The sequence below is a fragment of the Lissotriton vulgaris genome, chromosome 4_1 (assembly GCF_964263255.1).
Source record: "Lissotriton vulgaris chromosome 4_1, aLisVul1.2, whole genome shotgun sequence".
Lineage (NCBI taxonomy): Eukaryota > Metazoa > Chordata > Amphibia > Caudata > Salamandridae > Lissotriton > Lissotriton vulgaris.
Genome location: NC_141691.1, coordinates 1,399,258,365 through 1,399,282,212, shown reverse-complemented (window position 1 = coordinate 1,399,282,212; position 23,848 = coordinate 1,399,258,365). Strand labels below are relative to the sequence as shown.

The 23,848-nt window shown below is 46.4% G+C and overlaps 1 protein-coding gene across 1 annotated transcript in view; it reads right to left on the bottom strand.

Moving 5' to 3' along the window:
* Window positions 1–23,848, bottom strand: part of TTC39C (tetratricopeptide repeat domain 39C) — a 512,445-nt gene that overhangs the window by 253,889 nt on the left and 234,708 nt on the right. Inside the window, exon 5 of the mRNA XM_086965646.1 lies at window positions 22,966–23,344. Coding sequence (XP_086821772.1) covers window positions 22,966–23,344 — 379 coding nt within the window. The remainder of the gene's footprint in view (window positions 1–22,965; window positions 23,345–23,848) is intronic.

Here is a 23,848-nt window from a genome sequence, read left to right as displayed (position 1 = left end):
GCCTACACGAAGGGATGAAATACGTCGCCAAGTGGATGAAGAACAGGCGCCTGAAACTGAACTCAGACAAGACGGAAGTCCTCATCCTGGGATCATTGCCCTCCGCCTGGGACGACTCCTGGTGGCCCCCTGCCCTGGGCACCACTCCCAAACCAACGGACCACGCACGTAACCTGGGCTTCATCCTGGACTCCTCCCTCTCGATGACCAGACAAGTCAACGCCGTCTCATCATCGTGCTTCAACACCCTGCGCATGATCCGAAAGATCTTCCGGTGGATGCCCACCGAAACCAGGAAGACGGTCACCCAGGCACTCGTCACTAGCCGACTGGACTACAGAAATACCCTCTACGCCGGAACCACAGCCAAACTTCAGAAAAGACTCCAACGCATCCAGAACGCCTCCGCACGACTCATCCTGGACATCCCCCGACACAGCCACATCTCCGGACACCTGAGAGACCTACACTGGCTCCCCGTCAGCAAGAGGATCACGTTCAGACTCCTCACCCACGCACACAAGGCTCTTCACGACCTGGGCCCCAGGTACCTCAACAACCGCCTGACCTTCTACTCTCCCACCCGCCAGCTACGATCGACCAGCCTCGCCCTCGCTGCCGTTCCACACACCCGCAGAGCCACACCGGAGGAAGATCCTTCTCCTACCTGGCGGCCAAGACATGGAACTCCCTTCCCCATCCACCTCCGTCTAACTCAGGACCATCTCTCCTTTAGGAAGCAACTCAAGACCTGGCTTTTCGAGCAGTAGCGGACCCCTCTCCCCCAGCGCCTTAAGAGCCTCCGGGTGAGTAGCGCGCTATACAAATGTTGATTGATTGATTGATTGATTGATTGACGTCTTGATCGTATCAAAGGATGCTGAAGCAGCTATCCCTGCTCTTATAAAATCAATACAAGAATTTGCTGAAGTCTCTGGCTATACACTTAATAAAGACAAGACAGAAGTTAAGCTACTTAATAAGTTGGTTGGAAAGGAAATAAGAGGGAACACAGGACTGGCTTGGCAATCAAGAACTATTAAATACCTGGGCCTGGAATCCACTAATGGCCTTATTACTACCCTAGAACAGAATGAAAATATCATATACAAAACAAATCGTTGAGCTCCTGAATGGTTGGTGAACAAAACTTTTAATGTGGAGGGGTAGAGTAGAAACAATTAAAATGATGATTATGCTGCTAATCAACTACCTTAATAGTATTCTACCTATGATACTGTCAGAGGACTTCCTGAGGATAATTGAGAAGGCTCTCAACAATTTTTTATGGCAATGGAGGAAACCGAGAATCTCACAAGTGAAACTCAAACTGGCCAAAGCCAGAGGAGGAGTAGGCCTACCGAACTTTAGGAACTACCAAACACCCTGTCTATGTAAGCAAGGTGCAGCTTGGTTTGTCGAAAACCCAGACTATCGACCTCCGTGGCTGGTCGGAAAAAAAAATATTTAAAGATATTACCCTCCCTGCCATTATGACAATGCACACCTTGATTCTTCCCCACTCTAAATAGATTATTCAGAAAACAAAACAAGCACTATCCCACCTAGAAATATCTCTAATATTAAGTTAGGCAACTCTAACATGGCGGCGATCTGTACAACCCCAAAATAAAATTGATGGCCAACTAACATTCTGGCAGGACAGGTCCCAAAGAGGCATTATCAAAGATTTGTATGATGACCCCTCCCCTAAGACCTTCTCCAATCTACAAATAGAGAGGAAGCTGGCTGAAATAGACTTGTATAAATTCTTAAAGCTTAAAGTTCAGATTCCTAAACTGCCCATAAAGCCGATCTGCCCTTCACTACCCCTTAAGCTATCCTTTCTCTCTCAAGTTGGCCATATGGTTTCAAGAATATAAGCTACTCCTTTCTGATCCACGTAAGAGCCACAGGTAAATAAGAGGAAATGGGAAGCAGAACCCAATTCTAAAGGAATCGTTTTTGACTGGAAACACATACACATGATGCCCTTCAGGAATAAAATCTCTCCTGCACTCTCCCAAATGAAATAGATGATTATAAACAGGGCCTGTTGGACGCCAGCCAGACTACATAAAATTAACCTTTTTCAATCACCTCATTGTTGGAACTGTAATTCACATGTGGGTGACTTAGCACACATGCTATTTCAATGCCCCATTCTACAATTCTTCTGGGATAGGGTCTTTGAGTTTATCAGACACACCCTATATATCAACCCGACCAGAGAATTCTCGTATCTTGTACTCAGTTACCTAGATCCACAAATACAAAATGATAATGATCGAGACCTGTGTGTAACTGGAAGAATTTCAAAATAATATCATTCAAAATTCGGTAAGAATGGCTAACTTTTGGGGGGGCGGAGCTAGCCAGCGTTGATGGCGGACGCGTGAGCCTTCGGCTCCTCGCCTTAGCCCCGGAAAAATCCTGCTAATTTATCCTTCGAAGTGTCCAACCTTCCACATTCGGCTCTTCAACACCCACTGAGACCCCAAGGCATCAGTGAGAGGCTTTCTGACTCTGGCGGGCGAGTTCCCCTGAGTGGATTGCAGCGGGGATCTTTGGGGGCCCGGCGGCTGCGGACTGGGCCTGACGCCTCGGGCTATCCTGGAGGGCGGGCCGAGCGACGTCACCCGACGTGCGGCCATGGAGCCCGGTAAAGACGGAGTGGTGATCAGACGGGCCGAGTCTAGACATTTTCCTGACCGGCGCGCGGGTGCGCCCTCCCCTCCTTGGCTGCCACCTCCCTTCTTGAACATTTGCCCTCCAACGAAGTGGGTCCTTGGCGGCGCAGAAGCTGTGTTTTTGAGCAACGTGGTGGTGACCCCGGGGCAGCGGAGTGGCCGCAGGCGCACATCAGACCCGGTGTGTGCCGGTGTATCTACGGCCCTCCCCGATCCTGAGTTGTGGGTCTGGTGCTTAGACTTTTGTACTGATTTCGTCCAGGGCCGAGTGCAGACTTTGCTAGAGTGGTGATCGGCGGAGGGTCCCTCCTTACGGGCGCCATCTTGGGTATTTGGTGCTACCAACTCCGGCCTAGAAGCCTCGGCGACCGCTGGCCCCGGACCGCCGCCAGGAGAGACTCAAACGCTATCCCAGACGACTTGAGGGAGTGAGGAGTACAACATTCACGCGTCCGCCCACTGCCTGAGACGGCCATGGGGAAGAAGGACGCCACGCAGGCAAAACTCTCCTTCGATCGGCGTCGGCCGAAAGGATCGGATGCATCGGCCTCGGGAGCATCCCCGAAGGGGGCCACGGCGACTGGCCCGGCGACCACTGAGCTGAGGGACATGCTAGCTGCCATGGAAAAGGGCATACAGGACAGTATTGCGTCTGTGGGCTCTAAAACAGACGCGCTGTCGTACCGTATGGACCGCATGGCGGAACGGGTCGACAAGCACGCAGAGCGCCTGGACATGGCGGAACGGCGTCTCACGGAGGCGGAGGAGGCGCAAACCAAGTGTGACAAGGATAGGAAACAATTCGGCAGACTCCTCCAGGTAATTCGAGATAAGACAGAGGATTTGGAGACGCGTTCGCGCAGATCTAATATCCGCATCACGGGAGTGGCGGAAACCACCCAGACCGGCAAAATAGAACTCTATGTGGAGAAACTGTTGAAGATTTTGCTCGGGGAGGAGGCCTTTTCTCCCATGTTTATCGTGGAACGGGCGCACCGCACGTTGGGCCCACAACCACAGCCGGGTGCGCCCCCTCGCCCCATCATCGCGAAGCTTCTCAACTACCGTGATAGGGACACTGCCTTGCGCCTGGCGAGAGACAAAGGCAAGCTTCAACATGAGGGAATGGAAATCTCCCTTTACCCGGACTTCACGGCTAAAGTCCAGGAGGAACGGAGACAATTTGCGCCTTACAAAAAACAACTGCGTATGCTGGGCCTGGACTACGCGATGCTGTACCCCGCCAAACTCCGCATCAACAAAGGGGGGCATTCCCACTTTTTCACAGATCCAAGAGACCTTCAGAAGTCCCTGAAGGAATGGACCCGGGAGCGCAAGGAGGCACAGAAGAACCATGAGGACGACACTGGCTCAGCTTCGCACATGGATGAGCAGTACTAGACGGATACAAGTGGAGCATGTGGCTCCCCTCATCGCGGAGAGGACACTATTCCTCAAATGGAGGAGCTGGACCACCCCCCTTGGGGGGCGGTAAGTCTGGGTTGAACTATGACTGTCAGTCCTGTTGGGTGGTGCAGCGTACGCAACGAGTGGGCCCTCGCCTAGGGCAGGCAGTTGGTCTGGACTTATTCTATGGCGATTATCGAAGCGGGGGGGGGGGACATCGCTGCGTGGGGGTCCGCACGGGCCAGCGTTCAATGTTTGGGGGGTTGGTGGGAATGGGGAGCACTTTGGTGTAAATTACTATGGGCACTGGAATAACAGTGGGGGCAGGCCGGAGAGTCGAACTAGATATATACGGTAGAACAGTAGGAGGTGCTGTTCCTTACAGGCGTGCTCTGCCCCGGTGCCTTTGGCTGTGTGACTCCCTGGGGGGTCGACTTTCAAAACGTACTAAACTTTGCTATTTTTGGGTTGATGGGGGTTGACTTTGGGGCCTGTCTGACCTGGTTGGGGGTGGTCGGCTGTGGGTGGGTGGGGGAGCGGGTGGCTGGGTTGGGGGGTGCATCTGACGGGGGTTCTTGTTTCAATGGTTTTGGGGAGTTCGAAATTGCTTTGAGTGGAATGCTATGTGGAAATGTACCCGAACTGAAGTGCCAACTGGCTGAAGCGGTGAAATGTGTACTGCTGCGTTTTGTTCGTTATCCAGTGCTGCTAGTGGTTGCTCTCGACCTAGGGAGCGGCTCTATCGCCATCCCTGATGATACGATGGCTCAAATGTCCTTGTTATGTCGAATGCTGCTCTGAATGATCCCACACATACCCCACTCACTCTGAAAATGATGACCTGGAACGTGCGGGGCCTGCATGATTACCGCAAGTTTGATCAAGGTCCTTAGTTACCTACACCGACATCATGTTGATCTGGCCCTCTTGCAAGAAACCCATTTGCCCATCAACAGTAGGATGTTGCAGTCTCGTGGGTTGGCGGGACATACTGTGGCGGCTGGCTTCACAACACATTCCCGGGGGGTACTAACCTGGGTCAGCCCTTCCTCACAACTGAAATTGATCCCGGTAGTGGTGGATACGGAGGGTCGATATGTCCTAGCTAGATGTGTGGGTAAGGGACTTGACCTGTTGACCGTCAATGTTTACGGCCCCAATTATGATAACCCTGACTTCTATGCTGCCCTGTCCACACACTGTAGGTCTCACGCACAACCTGGGATGTTATGGGGAGGTGATTTTAATTTTGTCTTTGACCCTGAGAAGGACCGCTCCTCTGGTTCTGCTCGTCGACCGGTGGCCTCCGCCGCCTACATGAAAGCTGAACTGATCAAACTAGATCTGGTTGATGTCTGGAGGAGTAAACACCCCTCGAAAGGTGGCTTCACACACTATTCGGCATACCATAACATCCACACCAGAATAGATTATTGGTTGGCGACTCCTCCTGTCCTGAACAGTATTGGCACTTGTGAGGTTCTCCCGCGCACCCTCTCGGACCACTCCCCATTCTGCTACATCTTTCTACTGCTAGGAAGGGTATCCCGGCCTTTACCTGGAGGTTCCCCCCCTTCGCCCTGCTGGATGACGTCTTTCGGGGCGAACTGGCGGAAAACATTGATGAGTTTTTTGCTACAAATTTGGGCTCTGTTGATAACTTCTTCACGGTCTGGGAGACATTCAAGGTTTTTATTAGAGGCATGGCTATGTCAAAACATTCCAGTATGTTACGCACCATTAGACGGGAGTTGACAGCGTTAGAAGCTAAGCTGGCGGATCTGGAGAGCCGACAACTTCAGGACCCTGACCCTGACATTAGCTCGGTGCTCACCCCTTTACTGTCGGAGTATCAGTCACTGGCAGACAGGGAGATTCTCTACATGGGGAAATACGCTACAGCCCGGGTCTACGGGGAGGGGGATAGGCCGGGCGCCCTTCTAGCTCGTATGGTTAGGGGCTCTCGGAGATCTCTAGTGATAGACGAATTGAGCTCCCCAGAGGGTGACGTGGTCACTGAGGAGGAGCAAATTCTTGTGACCTTCAGACGCTATTACGCCGAACTCTACCAGTCCAAAACACAGGGTGCCGAGGATGAAATGGACGATTATCTGGGCCATATCGCCATGCCTTTCCTGCGGAATTCAGACAGGGAGTTTTTGATGGCCCCCTTTCGGGAAGACGAAATTCTGGAGGCCCTCGCCGGCATGAGAGCGGGTAGTGCACCGGGTTCCCGACGGGCTCACGGTGGGCTTCTATAAGGCCTACAAAGACATCCTGCTCCCACACCTGATCACCCTCTTCAACGCGATTTGTGAGGATGGTGAGATGCCCCTTACTATGCGCGAAGCGCTGCTGGTCACCATTTTGAAGCCGGGGAAACCTCCGGACCTATGCAGTTCATATTGGCCTCTCAGTTTGCTAAACGTGGACGCCAAGATATATGCCAAGGTACTGGCCAATCGGCTGGCTCTCTTGGTCCCAGAGCTGGTAGCGCCCGAACAGTCTGGATTTGTTCCATGCAGAAATTTAACATACAACATACGCACGGTGCTGGGAACGATGCAACATGTCCGACAGGAGAACACGGCATTAGCGATATTCCTGGACATGGAGAAGGCATTAGATTCTGTATGATTAGAGTGCTTCGGAAGCTGGGCCTGGGCAAACCGTTTCTGCAGAGGATTGGTGCACTATACCATCGCCCGTCAGCCAGACTGAAATTGGGAGACAGGGTGTCGGAACCGATACATATCGGCTGGGGAACTAGGCAGGGCTGCCCCCTCTCGCCTCTACTTTATGCGCTGGTGGCGGAACCCCTAGCGTGCGCCATAAGGGAGTATCACAGTCTGGAGGGGATAAGCTTTCCCACCTACAAAATAGGGATATCGACGTACGCTGATGACACCTTGCTATAAGTTCGAAACCCGGAGTCGAACTTGTCCGCGGTTCTCCGGGAGGAGGTCCGCTTCGGCTCACTCTCAGGTTTAAGGGTGAATTGGGATAAATCTATCGCTTTCCCTCTCACCCCAGTGACACATCCCTTCGACATGGAGTACCCCCTGAAGTGGTCCACAGACTCGGTCAGGTACTTGGGTATTCAACTGTATTGTATTGTATTGTATTGTATTGTATATTGGATTTATATAGCGCTTATCACCCAGGGGTCTCTAAGCGCTTGCCTTGGGAACCCGTCCTGGCTTTTCCCTGTGAGATAACCCCTACAGGGCATCCCCAAGGTGAAAGCCAGGCATCCCGCCCCGAGGGGCCGTTGTGGAGATTAAGCAAGCTTAATGGCCAGAGTTGCAGAGTGTGAACCCATGATTAGGTCAGGCACCGAAGCGAGAATTATCGAGTCCGTGGACATTTGAGCTCAAGACCCTGCCGCGTCGGGAATTGAACCCTGGTCCCGGGTCTGACCTCTGCTTCAGGATCTGCCTGCTCTAACCAGTGAGCCACACTTCTCCACTTCTGCACACTGACCCGGAGGTCCTAGTCTGGGATAACTACGGCGTGGCCTTCAATAAATTGGCCGATGATGTAGACACTTGGTGTAAACTCCCGCTATCACTCCTAGGTAGGATCGCCATCATGAAAATGATCGTGCTGCCCCGGTTTCTGTTTCTTTTCACAAATATCCCGGTGGTGCTCTCGAAGGCCTTTTTTAGACAGCTCACACAAGTCTTAATCCGACTGGCCTGGGGCGGCAAGCAACCCAGGATACAGTGGGCGACAATAATTCTTCCCTGCGAGATGGGGGGACTGGGTGCCCCGGACTTGGAACCCTACTACTGAGTAGCGCAAGCTGCTCATCTGCACTCATGGGTCCACGGCGACGCACGCACGCCGCATTTGATTCTAGAAAAACTGTTTGCAGACCCGCTCCCCTTGCCTGTCACGATCTGCCTCCCGGTAGATCGCTCTGTCGGACGAATGGATTCCCTTAAGGCGACTAACCACGCATGGCATGCCCTGGCGCGTGCCCGCGACTGTACTATGTTGTATTCCCCACTGATGCCGATAGAATGGGCGCTCTGGCTGGACCCCTTAGGAGAGAAAGGCATCATTGAGGCCCTTCGCTCTCTCGGAATCGCGAAGATGGAGGATCTCTTTACCGAGGGAACTTTAAAAACATGGGATCAGCTCACCTCCACGACATCGGGCCCCACATTACTCCAGAAATTCCAGTTTCACAGGCTACGCTCGGCGTTCCGAGAGGCACTGGGCTCGGCTATGGAGGAGCCGGAGGAGCTCCCTGAACTGACCTATATCATTAAAACTAAAACACCTGCTAAATTAATCTCGCATGTCAACAGGTTGGGAGTGGCGCATCAGCGCCTGCTACACTCTAAAGCTAGAACAGCATGGCAGGAAGATTTGCAGTCGCCCATCGACGACAACATGTGGCGATACTGCTGTTCCAGAACGCGGAAAATCTCCCTCAATGGCAGGCATAGGTTGGTGCATTTCAAGTTCCTTCAGCGGGTGTATTACACCCCCGAACGGTTACATCGATATGGCCTCCGGCCCTCGGCGGAGTGTGAGCGTTGCCGAACGCCGGTTGCCGACTTTTTCCACATGGCATGGCTCTGCCCTGGGGTACAAGCTTTTTGGGGGGAGGTATTCACTGAGCTCGATCGGATATTGGGAGAGACACTGCCTCGCGCTCCAGAACTGGCACTACTAGGGTACTCTAAGCCTCTTCCCCCATCTTTACGGCGGCTGGCCGATATGGCGCTGCTGATAGCCAGGAGAGTGGTGGCGGCTTGTTGGATGCGAGGGCCCCTTCCCACCAAGAACAGGTGGGCAAAGGATCTACAGTACTGCTGTACTCAAACCGAGCTGTACAGTGAATTGCTCCCGTCTAGGAGCAGACCGAAATTTTTTTGGGACCTCTACAAGGAATATTTACAGAAGGGTGCGGAAGGCGGTTCAGAAACTTCAGAGATGGTGGACCTTCAGGACCTAGTATCGGAGTAGGGGGTTGGGCAGCCACGGGTATCTTCCTTCGGGGTGAGGAGAGGTGGGGGCGGTGGGGTGAGATGGGGTTGACTTGCAGTTCAGGGTATCATAGGGGGCGTGATGGGATGGCTCTTAGAGGGGACTGACATACTGATGTTGAGGCTAGGATAGGACACACAACAGACACACCAAGCGTTATCCACAATTCGGAGCATGTAGTAATTCCACAGGCACACTCACGGGAGGGAGGGGGGAGTTGGGATGGGAGTTTGGGTAGTTTTCTTTGACCTTTTCCTCCACATAGGACCTTGCTAACAAGTTTTCGTCAGTGGATGGCCGGCTGTCGTACTGCACTCCACACTATCCCCAAGGGGGTATCACTATTGGTCATACTGGACTAGTGCCACTTCATCTCGCCGCCGGGCCCCCGGGATGCCGGCTACTATGGCTGTGTACATTATTTGGCTACAATGTTATTGTGATGTGTAGTTACCATGCAATTTAAGTTTGTAAGTGCTTCAGTAACGACAATGGCTTTGCTGTTAATAAAGGTCTTTAAATAAAAAAAAAAAGAATGGCTAACTTTTCTGAGAGGTGCAGATAACATAACTTTACGACTCTCTCCATGGCGTTTACCCCATAAAAAGTTGTGGGATTTTATAAATTCCTCCTCTTTTGTCTTAAAAACCACCTTGAATGTCTAAAAATACAGTTCTTGTAAAGTGTTCCACACATACTCAGATTTGGACAAATACTTGGGCGAACCATGTTATTCACTATGAAGCGCATCACAGATTCCCCCTAAGTGTTTCTTCTGGTCGTCAATATGAGTCATTGTTTTTTCCTTTTTCTTTTCCTGTTTTTATTGTAGATTTTTGTTGTTTTATGCTGTTTATGTCATGTAAATACTGTACCATATAAGATGTATTAACCCTTTATTTGCTGCCGACGGCCAACGGTCGTCACAAGCGCTACCTCCCCAGTGCTGCGCACGACCGTTGGCCGTCGGCTCAGCATTCGTTCTCCAAACGTTCAGCACTGGGCGCTGAACGTTCGACGCTGGGAACGGGTTAATCTAAGACCACTGCTAAACTATGATCTTTGTTAAAGTGTCCATCATCTGATGAGCATAAGTACACACTCTTTGACATTCACGGTCAACGTTTTCATTATCAATGTCAATTCTTATATGGCATGCTTTCTCTGGCAACATATCTATTTACTGATGGATGTGCTAATCTATGCCTTGTCATTTTAGTCTGTGCACTCCTTCCTTTTTTGTTATGTCTTTTCTAAAACTCAATAAAAACAATTTTAAAAAACCAATAATAATCGTGATGATGATGATGATAATATTATTCGTATTATCATTATGTATTACTTGTAACGAGCAGACATTCACTCCAGGGAGCATCTGGCCACCTAAGGCCCTTCTACTAAAACTCCCACAGACTGGAAGCAAACAAATTAGAAACATTAACAGAGTTATGTTAAAGAGCAAACATATTACTAAATAATTGCAAAGCAGCCACATGGAAATTAATCTTCACATTCACTACACATTATTGTTTGGAAAAAATACTAGGACTGACACTATAGTAGGAAAAGCAGTAATATGTTAAATACCTAGACTTTTATGGGTCTACTAAAATGTAATGTACTTTTATGAATGTATGTACCTTTAATCTCTCACTAAAGAATTACGACAAAAAAATAAAAGACTATTTTCTCGACTATGAATCTTTGTTCAATAAAGATGTCTTAGTTAGAACTGTTTGACATTACTGACATTCACTTTCAGGGATAAACCTGCTAATCTATTCTACGATAATGACCATCAGTGAGTATCATATGATGCAGAAGAAAACATTTCTTTCTATTATCCTGGTTATGCATCACAGGAACCTTAATGAAGTCACAAACAACTCCACCCCCCATCTAAATGTCAGTAATGGCCTCAATTAAATATCTACTTTCTACTTAATACTACCCCTTTCAAAAGAACTGAGAGTGTGAGGCAATCTGTTAGTACAATGCATGCTGGGAGCTGAAAGCTGCTGACCTCTTAAAGGGGCAGTATGCCCTTTTCACCTAATACACGCTTAACTTGGCAGGCGGCTTTTACTTTCATTTTTTTTCTACTGCAACAGGGAAGTTTAAGGCTTAAGATAAGTTTTAGGGACTATACTTTTTAATTAGATGCTAGAATAAATAGATTCTTTAAAAGAGTAATCCCAGAGAAAGAAAACAATCAGTGAATGCTGCCTGCAATTTTATATGGAGGTGACATGGTTATTGGTCCTTTTTTGGATGGGTCTACCCCTATTGAAATATATATATCTACGGAGTGATATGGTAGAAGTGTTCTGCTGTGCCCGCACACTGGTGGGAATTATTCTACATTTAGAACTTCAATGAAGATTTCTACGAAGTAAAGTACTGACAAAGTTCAATGGATATCTTTCTTTGTCGTAAGAGGAACTATTTAAGCAACACAAATCACAATTGTGTAATTACATTATGTTATTAACTATGGTGTCTAGCTGAACAGACTCAGAAAACCTCTGACAACAGCTGAAAAATATTTTACGTGACACCCCTCTAATTTGGCAAACATAAGAGAGACCACTAACTGCGCTCTAAGCAACTTTATTAATAATCTAATTGTCGGACCATCTCATTATAGTAGAATAACTGAGGGAAAGGAAGAAATGAACCCTAGCTCATCATCTTGTCACGTTTCAGAGTTGCTTCTCAACCCACTATTTCACATTGTTCTGCGTCACTCGGAATAGCAATTGCATGACCATTTACCTCTGTCCCTTTTGGTGACTCTTGTGTGGAGACAAACCTGTGGGTAGTGAGAGCTGATTGTGTGGAGTTTTGTTGAGCACGTGCCCACCTCTTGCTGTGCACGTCTACAGCCAGGTGAAGTGAGGGGAGACTGCCCACTGAAGGCTGGGTGCTGGGGAGTTAGCCACCTCAGACAGGGTAAGCCCATTCACAGCTGGGTTTAGTCACCTGAGACAGGCTAAGCTCATTCACAGCTGGGTTTAGTCACCTGAGACAGGCTAAGCCCATTCGCAGCTGGGGTTAGCCACCTGAGACAGGCTAAGCCTATTCGCAGCTGGGGTTAGCCACCTGACACAGGCTAAGGCCATTCACAGCTGGGGTTAGCCACTTGAGACAGGCTAAGCCCATTCGCAGCTGGGGTTAGCCACCCGAGACAGGCTAAGCCCATTCGCAGCTGAGTTTAGTCACCTGAGACAGGCTAAGCTCATTCACAGCTGGGTTTAGTCACCTGAGACAGGCTAAGCACATTCGCAGCTGGGGTTAGCCACCTGAGACAGGCTAAGCCCATTCGCAGCTGGGGTTAGCCACCTGAGACAGGCTAAGCACATTCACAGCTGGGTTTAGTCACCTGAGAAAGGCTAAGGCCATTCACAGCTGGGGTTAGCCACCTGAGACAGGCCAAGCCCATTCCCAGCTGGGGTTAGCCACTTGAGAGAGACTAAGCCCATTCGCAGTTGGGGTTAGCCACCTGAGACAGGCTAAGCCCATTCCCAGCTGGGGTTAGCCACCTGAGACAGGCTGAACAGGCCATGATCAGCAGATGATGGTCACTTGTGGCAGGTTGGGTGCAAGGCCTAGCAGAATGCCATGTCCTGCACCTAACACCGAGGTGCACACATTAATGGATAGTTGGCCATGGCACATGGAGTACAGGGTGAAAACAAATCCTGCAATCTTCAGCAGTGCAGTGGTTTACAATGAGAGAAATGCATTAACTACTAAAAACCATGAACAGACATGGTAAAAAAACATATTAAATATCATTTTGTAGTCTTCATGCTGGGTAACTAACCCACGTATAGGCAGACATTGGCCACTAGGTAATTAACTCTTGCAGGTTTTGTTTTCAGGTCATGACCAGTGAAACTCAAAACCACAGTTAACATTTTCGTAAAGACATGCTTTACTCCTAATACAAATTTGTTGATTATAGTGTACATTGAGGGACAATATAATTTTTGTTTGCAAGTTTGCATCCGAAGTCTCTCTACTCAAGCAACAGCCACAATCTTTTTCAAGATAAAGCACAAAAAGTTACTAATTAGCCGTGCTTAACCCTCTAGTAACTTGGCACAACATAATTCAGGCTTGACTTAGAGGCAATGTGTGAACTATTTATGCAGCTCACGAACAGTAATAAAGTGAAAGCACAACAGGAGAAAAGTCCACACCAATTTAGAAAAATAGAGTAAAACATACATAATTACTTGACACCAAAACAACAAAGTTCCAATTATTAGAACCTGAGATACACAATTTTAAAGGTTAAAGTAAAAATAGTGCTTAAAAGCACAAAGTATTTATCAGGTTGCACCGGACCAGGACAAAGATACAAGTTCAGGCCGACAGCAATGAAGAGTGGGCTGGATACAGGAACTAGGTTAGCACAGCTGAAAAGTGTACCTTATGTCTTTGATGTGGAGCAGAACACGGCTCAGTGCCGGTTCCGAGGAGCGATGCAGAGTCCTGTGTCAAGATACCTAGTGCTTTTTTTTTTTGATCAGACTACATAAAAAACACGTCAGAACTGAGTTACATGGACATTTTCTCCTGAAGCATCTAAAGGGAGGCACTATCCCTTGGGGTCTTCAGGTGAAGAATGTTCCTGTGATTTTCACTGAAGATAGTGACTACAGAAAAGGCTTTAGTTATATCAACACCAAATGCAGTTGTGACCTTATGGTCAATATGATTGAAACTGCTCAAAGACTGTGTCGGAAAGAAGAAGAAGAGATAGTAGAACTCACACAAGCTATACAGAATAGCCAGGTGGTCACTGACGCCAAGTCGCTCCTTGAGAAGATTGAAAAAGACATTCAGGTCTTCAGAGACAACACAATCAACGATAAGAGTGCAAAATACGAAAAAGACATCAAAGCTTTTAAAACTGAACAGGTCTACCCGTTCTTGAAAGACGATTACTATACTCAGCCTGATTCATGCAGGGCACTCACGAATTACCAAGGCCGGTCTAGAAATAGATTTACAACCTTCTCTGATATGCCCTCATCAGATTCATCTGGATCGGACAACAGAAATAATAAAAAGAAAGGGGTTACTTTTTTAGACCAAGGCCAACAACCCAAGCCGCGGTACAAGGCACCATGGGAAATGAGGACGAGGAACCGGTTCTACAAATCATAGGTGGTCCGAGTACTGTTGTTAATCTGTCAACAAGAGTTATATCTGCCGAAGAAGAGTCAGATTTGAATCTGGGTCTTAAATTTGTGCCCAGTAAAAAAAAGGTTTTCGCAAAGCTTAAACTCGAAGCTACCAAATTCTGTAGAAAAGTGAGATTGAAAGCATTTTTTGCTAATGTACCAGCAATTGAGAACACAGAAACAACAGGCCTCAGAAATAAATCTACCTTTGTTCCCTTCAACAATATTCCCAAACAAGTATTGGCTTTCGAGCAGGTATTGTTATCATCCATCAACAAACTAGAGAGAGGCAAAAGTTACACCCATCAGAATATGAGTCAAAAACAACAGGCTTGTATAAAATCTTTGAAAGAGGATCCATTGATTGTCATAAAGCAGGCAGACAAGGGCGGGCCGTAGTCATCTGGCCTCGTGAGATGTATCTTTCAGAAGGTTTAAAACAAGTGTCTATTACGACTTGGTACCGCAAACTATCTGAAGATCCGGTTAAACAAATTCAAGGACAGATTGTCCAAATATTAGAACTTGGCAAAGAGAAAAGCTTTTTGGGAAACAAGGAATATGATTTCCTTGTTAAAACATTCCCTAGGACTCCAGTCCTATATCTTCTGCCGAAGATACATAAAAATCTTAAGTTTCGGGATGTGACTCTTGTCTTGAACCTATTGCGAAATACGTTGACTTTTTCCTAAAACCATTTCTTAGTGAGGTAAAATCATACCTTAGAGACACTACCGACTTCCTGTTGAAAGTGGAAGGTACCCACTTTGACCGTGAGCTACAGATTATGGCAACGATGGACGTCACATCCCTCTATACGCAATCCCGCAGGAAGAAGCGTTGGAGGAGATGGAACTCTATTTGGACAAAAGAGAAAGACCCCATAGGTTGCCCACTTCTTTTATTTTGAAGCTTGCTGAAATCGCACTGAGAAAGAATTATTTCACCTTCAATGGTGAGTTTTTCATGCAAGTGAAGGGGACTGCCATGGGTTGTCCTTATGCCTCTGAGATGGCAGTCCTCTTCATGGCACAGTATGAAGACAAATTTGTAGAAACTAACAATCCGTACAAACAAAACATCACACAGTTGTACCGCTATATTGATGATATCTGGCTCCTGTGGCAGGGGAGCCAGGCAGATCTATTGGCATTCCATGAGTGGCTAAATGCTCGCCACAGAGACATACAATTTTCCATAGATTTCAGGACCACTAAAATGACATTTCTGGATGTGGAACTGACATGCTTCCAGGGACAATTACAGACATCTCTATACAAAAAGCCAACAGATATGAACACCATCTTGCACCACAGACGTGCACACCCTAGAAATCTTAAGGCAAACTTGCCTTATGGCCAACTGTTGCGAATAAGGAGGAATTGCTCTGATTTATGCCAGTATGATACCCATGCCCAAAATTTTTGTATGGACATGAAACAGCGCGGTTACCCAAAAAAAATTCGGAAACATTCTTTTAAAAGAGCACGCTTCACGCCCCGCGAATGCCTCCTACAAGTAAAAAAGCGAGCAGCACTTGACAAATTAGTGTGTGTAACAACTTTTTGTCCAGATACACATAAAATGAGATAGGCTGTATAGAAGAATTGGCACTTGTTGGAAGGTCTAGATTGTCCCTTTCCCAAACCAATATTTGCTTACAAGAAAAACCAGAGCATAGGGCAACAACTAATTAGGGCTGATATTACAATGCCAAAACCCAAAAATGACGTGCTAACTCAGTGGAACATGAAACCTATCGAGGGCCACCATAAATGTGGGAATTGTGTGGCATGTCCCAATATCATCGAAGGGAAAGAATTTTGCCATTCAGGAATAAAATGGAAAAAACAGGATTTCTCAAATTGCAGAACTAAGCATGTTATCTATGTGATACAGTGTCCGTGCATGTTGATTTACATTGGCAAAACAAGCCAACAGGTAAATATGCGAATCAGCCAACATCCCTCACGCATCAAGAAGAAAGTTATGACCGCACCCATGGTTGAGCACTTTGTCGAGAAAGGCCACAATGAACATGACTTCAAATGGTCTATCCTGTTAACGGCCAAGCAAACCAATCGCTGTCTTGATGTGGAAAGAGTCCTTTTACAAAAGGAAGCTTACCTCATTCAAAAATTCAATAGCACTCAGACAGGGTTGAATAACCTATCTGGAGTTGCAAGACTATGAAATTTCGTCTTCACTGGGACCGAATTGGCAGTTAGTGACCACTGACCCTCATCTCATTTTAATCTTTGGGTTTGAGCCCTCTTCCTTAATGAAAAACGGTGACCTTGGGGCTGCGCGGATTAAGGCACTAGCCACTACGCACAGGAAGCCCTTCAATTCACATACTGCGTTTTAGTGGTAGGCCCACACGGTAGGCGCAAACACTACATGTCCTTGGGCATAATGATTAACTACATGACTAGCTTGCGACATTTCTCTAGCCACACATACCTTTAATCCATATCCCACACTGCAAATGGGGATTTTAATTGAAAAGATAGATTTTACTACAGGTACCACATTACTCGGGTCTGAGCATGACATAAAGCACGCCCACAAAACGAGCGGCCATCTTTGTTGAGATCGACGGGGACGTGTGTTACATCCAGAGTGACTCGAGAAATAGGTAAGCTCTTTGCCAGATTTGTGGTAAAACCAGCTTGACTAAGCGCGCTATCCAAAGGGGTTACAATATTCCCCTTTTGTCTTTCACAGTACTCGAACGTGTGTGGCAGAAAACCGCTGTTTAAATCACTTTAGATGATCAGGTAAGGGCCTCATTGCTCCAATGGAGCCCCCCCAATAAGCTAGAATTGTTTGAAAGGCAGGACAGCAGCATTGAAACGTTTTTAAATGTTTTGCAGCTCTGTATTTTCACGACATGGAGTGTTTGAAAGTGTACATGTGTTGAGTAAACTCCACATACAACCTGAAGAATCAGAAAGGAATCTGCCAACAACGGATACAAAGGTAGGCCACATAATGGCTTCCAGACTAGGCTAGAGAGACTCTAGGTTTGATTAATTTACACTTCGCATTTTCTTAACAACCCTCTGCACCTTTCACTGCCAAAACGTTGGGGAATTAAAGAAAGAAAAATTTCCGAGCATAACAAGAGAGTCTTCCATAGTCCACCTCCTAAATCTGGTATGAAGTCTTAAGTCAGAGACATTGCATTGGTCATTTGTGCAACTTTAATGGAGATAAACAATGAGATTTTTAAACATAAAACTTTATTGTTTGTTCTTCACATCATACAGACAAAAGAAAAAAGGCCCTGATGAGATTCCAGGAACTGGTTTCCTGTAATCGAAACGTGTCGGCATACTTGGAGGCACAGGCACACTTGGAGTCACATTTGAAGGAATAATTTACTCACAAGAACTATTTGCTAGCTTTAACACCATGAAAGAGTATCATTAATTTGACTCTATTCCTTACACTCTCCTTCCTTCCTGCCTTTCTTTTCCTCCTTTTGATTTTGTCTCTCATTTATTGAGATTAAGTACACATTAATTTAATGTGTTTTTTGTTGTGATGATGTTTTTTTGAGTTTGTGTAGATACATTGTGACATGTTTTGTTCATAAATTGGTTTGTATAGTATTGTAAATATATGTACAGTTTGTCCTATCTTTGCTAATGAATATATATGTAAAAAAACTTTGAAAGTAAAAAAAGAAGTCAAAGGTATAAAATTTAAGTACATGGTCAGAATTCAATAAAGAGTATTCTTGACCTTCATTAATTGTTCTTGTTTTTTAAAAAAAAAGAGTGATCTAGGTATTTGTGTGTTTTTGCAAGATACCTAGTGCAGCATCATTTCCAAAAGTAGCAATGTGGGGTACTGCGTCGAGTCACGTTACACTATGTCGGTTCCGGCCGGGAGCTGCGAGAGCTGCAATGAGAGGTCCACATCGAGTTGCATTGTGCTGCGTCGGTTCCGAGAGGAGCTGTGAGGGCTGCGTCGTGAGGTTTGCATTAAGTTGCGTCATGCCTGTTCCGATGAGGAGCTGCGAGGGCTGCGTCAGTTTGTGTCAGGCTGCGTCAGTTCTGATGGGGACCACAGCTGGGCTGGCAGAGCACATTTGGTCCCACTTCCAAGGGTGCAAGACTTGGGAAGCGCAACTTGAAGTTCCTTGAGGCTCAGGACTCACAGCAGGCAGAGCCCAAGTGCAGGGTTCAAGATTAATGGCACATTTTCTGTACCTGAGGCTCTGCTCAGGGAGCCATTGAACTAGCCCCTGGAGACACTCTGCTGGTCCTGAGTTCAATATGTAGGGCCAGTCCTTTTTGCTCAGGCAGCAGGGCAACATAGCTGTCCTTCTTGCAGCAGAGCAGTTCTCCATCTGAGTATTTGACAGGTCCAGAAGGGATCTGAGGAGCAGGTCTTGGGGTCCCCTTTTTTATACCAGATGAGTCTGGAATTTTCTGCCTCCATGCCCCGATCCCAGTCTGTCTGGGTGCACAATATACCAGTATGAAGTCCTTTGTACCTGAGCTGGACCAGTGCCTTTGAAGTGTAAGTGTGTAGTTGACAGCTCTGCTCGCCCCATTAAAACAGGATGGCTCATCCTTCCAACACCCAGACCCTCCATTGTGAAGCTGACTGGGAGGAATGTGCAAAGGTCAACTCCCAACTACTCCTAATCACAAGTGACTGAGGAACAGGCTACAGGCCCCAAATTGTTAGGACAAGAAAATGTCAACTTTCTACAAGTGCAAACAACCATTATAACAGTGGTTGGTTTTGATTCAAAGCATTTTACTAAAGGAACAGTTAATTAATAAACTGGACCTGTGCTTTCATATCACAATACATTAAATGTGATTAATTCATTTTAAACAAGTCATAAAAGAAAAAAAAGCTCTTAACACAAAACCGATCAATGAACTAGCCCGATGACAGTGAAATCATAAACAAATTAGTAATAGTGGTTTAACTTACTACTGTGAACATGAATAACGAAAATGACAAGCATTCAGTACATGTAGGCACAAATCAATTATTCGAACCAGTCCAATGTTTTTTTTTACCGAAGGGTTATATCAGGGAGTCTCAAAAGTAGCCGGACCCTATCGGAACTGCCAAACGGGTTCCAAAACATCTAATATGGATGGGTTAATGGGTGTGCAGCTTGGTTCCACTATCCATATAGATGCAATGTACATGGAATTCCCGATGGTTGTGGCCAACGCGTTTCGAACCCCTAGTCTCTATTGGTCCTCTTCAGGACTTTGGGCTGTTGTATCTTCAATGAAAGGCTGATCCCAACTTAAATGCTGCTACGCGCAAGGATAATGACTGGTTTCTTTTTTTTTTAAATATCCAAATTTTTTGCAGTATAGTTTACTGCAAGACATTGTGCTTCCATCTTCTTCTTTAAAGAAAGAAATCAGTGTCATGAGCCAGGCCCCAATCCATCCAGGTTTGTCTGAGGTATCTCAGAGTGGAGGGCAACAGCCCTGGATGTTAGGCACCCTATGTGCACTCTCCTTCCCACCAGTCGTGGAGCGGTAGCTATAAACTGGTTCTCCAGCCCAGGGTCTGTACTCTGGGGCTGAACGGGGTCAAGGATGAACCTTTACTCCCCCTCCCTCTGGGACTCTTCACCCTCCGTTCGACAGCAAGCTTCAGGGCACCCTGGGCAACAACTCCCCCCTCCCAGTTCTTCTAACACTGGTAGCAACTAATTTCCTAAAATGCAGTCAATAGGAATCTGGGGACTAGCTATGACCCTCCTCTGGGCCATCTCCCCACCCACTCCAGAAAACGCCCTGCCCCTTGGCCTGAGCTACCCTACATACCTGTCCATTATCATTGTCTGACTGGCCCTGGTGTCCCTCAGAGCAGTGACAGGTATCTCATTCACTCTGACCTGGTGAAAGTGACTATTCCGAACCTCATCTCAAGTCTACCCTCCGAGTCTATCTCCAAACTTAGGGAGACCAGGGCATTTTCTACACATGTCCCTTCGGACTAGTTCCCCTAAGGCCTCATTGGCCACTCCTGTAGAATTTCCACTGCTGTGCGGTTTCTTAGGACAGACAGAGTCCTCTTGCTTGTGTCCTAACTGGGAACATTCAAAGCAGACAGGTTGGAAATGGAGTTCCCTGGGCCCCTGCCCACTAGAACCTCCTTCCTGTTTCCCGGAAGGGGCATGGAAACCCTTTTCCCCTAACCTACTCTGGAACCTGTCTGTGTTTCCTTGGACCTCCCCCTCACTTAGCTCGGGGAACATGACCCACCCTTCTTGGGGTCACTGTCAGGTACTTTCTTGTGGACCCTGGTGCTGAGCCAGCGGTGCGCCTCCTTAGCAAGGTTCCTAGGGCCAATGAGCTTAAAATACACTACGTGTTGGCGCAGCTCTGTAAAACAATTGCAGAACAAGTGCTCCCTGGCAAATAAATTGTACAACCCTTGATATTCCTTCCCGCCACTACCCCTCACCCAACCACCCAGTGCCTTGCAAAAGTTCTCTCCACAATCCCCCCAGGACTGTTGGGGCAACTTCTGACTGTCCCTAACAGCTACCTATACTTATCTGGGTTAGGCCCATGCTTTCTGATAAGTGTGTTCTTCATGGGGGGGTACCTCATCCTTTCCACTTTTCCTAGGGCCAGCAGGGGCCCTCCCATCACTAGGTATGCATCTACAAAGACTGGCTCTCCAATCCTCTTCAGGGACCCTGTGCATCTCCAGGGCAACCTCATGTACTTCAAACCACTTATCAATGTCATTCCCCACAACCAAGTCAGGCAACAGATCCTTGGGGATGTGGATCCTCTTATCTGCAGTGGACACTGTCGGTACACTACCACCATTGCTGCTGGACTTTGCTGGTCGGGCAATGAGGTCCAGCTCTTTCATGCTCACTTCATGAGCCAAGAAGATCTTTTTTCTGACAAGGCTAAATGCCTCAGCTTGAATTCTTTGTCAGCCTTTCTGTCCTCTAGCTCCTCTAGGGACAGGCCATTGGAAGACACAATACCCCCTGTCCTGGCAGGGAGCTCCATTCCCGGGGTTGTGTTGTCCTCCTCCTCTGACTGTTGCAGCTCAGGACACAAATCATGGTATGCGAGCTGCACAAACACAAGTACTGGATCCCACCACTGAGCACCAATGTGAGAAATTGGGTTGTTGGTTGAGGGATGAAACCTTATTCAAGCAACAGCCACAATTCTTGTCAGGGTGAACCGGTAAAAGTCACTAAATTAACCTGTACTTAACTCTCTGGTAGTGTGGCAGAAAAGCAGTCAGGTTTAACTTAGAACTAATGCGTAAAGTATTTAAGCAGCACACAAACAGTAATAAAGTGAAAACACTACACAATAAAAATACCACGCCAATTTAGAAAAAACGGAGTAAAATGTAATAAATTATTTGATACCAAAACAACAAAAATCCAATTAATAGACTGGAGAGAAGAAATTTTAAAGGTTTGGTAAAAATAGTGCATTCCTCCTCCAAAAGCTTTTTATAAATTTATAAACAAGACTGCCCTTTTTTATTATTTATGACGAGGCAGCTAAAACCGAATTGGCACTAGATGGTGCCAGATGTTGCATAAAAGAAACTATAAATACCTGTTCTCTTTCACTGGAGGACATTATTTCATATTTTGAACCAGGATTTATTGGCACCTGGCATCAACAAAAGTAGGGCCCTGCACATTTATTTTTAACACAAGGCCCTAAAACGTCTGATAAGCAATATTGTTGGCTTATGCAATTAAGTTGCTCATGAAATCAGACCCTAGCAAATTTCTTAACACAAAAATATCTATGGTTAATCTTAGCTTCAAGGTGCACTTAAACTCCAGCAGTAGGGGTGGCACTGAGAACCTTTTTGGGGTCATGTACAGTCTTTAACGGACACAGTGGATCAAAGACCCTATTAATGAATAAAGTCATTGGCACTCATACCATATAGGGAAGAACTACTAGCCAAACTCTTAGTTCCCATAGGAGCTAATATTAAATACAATCCAGAATTTTTTTTGATGGAATATAACAGTAATGTACATAACATGTTAGGTTTTTTGTTTTGTTAGCCATATTGATTGGACAACTACATATTGATAAGTAGCATTCAGACAGATATCTCTATGTGGACTCAGGAGGTTCTCGAAATTTTTAATTTTAAAAAGCAACTAAACGCCAGAACACCTACCAAAAGATTTAATCATGTATGTGCTAATCCCAATCAAATAAAAAATAAGAGGTTGGGTCAAAATTAACCAGATAAAGGGCAGTGGATGGCACACTTTTTCAAGCGGGTATGTGATCAGGGAGCTACTATTTTCTAGTGTTTCTATCATTTATATCACATCACAGTGGGGCAAAGGACTCTACAAGACTATCGCCCGCAAGACAGAAAACCTTTCCTGACTTCTTCACTTTATAAATTAAGCATGGACCTGACAAAAACAGGTCGAATTCTGTTCATTATCATAACAGTTCTATCAATTGTCAAGAGTAAAAACCAACAGAACACAATGCATGTAATCCCACCATAAGACATCAAGCACCAACTGGATGTTTCACCTCTCATTACTTGTACAATATGTGTCAAAAGGGAACAGTTTGGTTTCAACACGCAAGTTTAATCACTTTCAAAATCTATATTATCTACCAAGGCATTGCAATATAGCTACTCACGTAGCCAAAGGGGCCTTCATGTCCTTACTTTCACTTGCATACATCAGTGAAGCGAGCCCCTGCAGGCGGTCTCCAGGAAAACCCAGAAGGTTGATGATTTTGAGCAGGTTTGGGGGCACCATGGATATGCAAAGGTGAAATAGTCCATATCCAAAGCTCACAGCACCTTTCAACCTGTTTAGCGTGTCCTCCGTCACACCTTCTGATGAACCAGCAGTTGCAGCTGGAGCAATAACATGATTGTCATTTGCAGCATCGGATGTCACAGAATCCTGAGAAGGTGTTTTCTGACACATTTCTTGCAGTGTGTTAATGTCCACATAGCATTTATTGTAAATTTTCCATGCTTTGCGTAGGATCCAACCCCCTTTTATGTAAGCTAGGAAGATAGAAAAGAAGACATAGTTTACCTCACAGTTGTTTTTATTGGAGTTTATATCATAGAATCATACCAAATAAACAAAATCAACAAACTCATCTTTTGTATATTCAAAGACAAATCTCCAAATCTCTTCCTCCTCAACTTTATTTCCTCTCCAGAGATAACCATGGTATTCAGGCCAGACTGAATTCCAATTGCAGTACAAAAGGACCCCCGCCGCCAGAAGGCACTATAGTAACATGACCCAAAGAATGTAGGGGATGGTAAAGTCTTTCCTGAGATAATTGAGAACCGGGCCCACATTTTACCAAATTACATCAAATCCATCATTAAGCCATAAGGCATTGTTTCCTAACCCAATTCCAGAATTTGTGGTAGCTGGAATATGCCTCAGCAGCCTAGAATCATGTGTTTTGCTGGTAAAAGGAATTGAGCAATTGTTTTCTTCTTGTCTAGTGGCAGAGCCTACGTGTCAAGGCGTGTGAACCCTATAACATACAC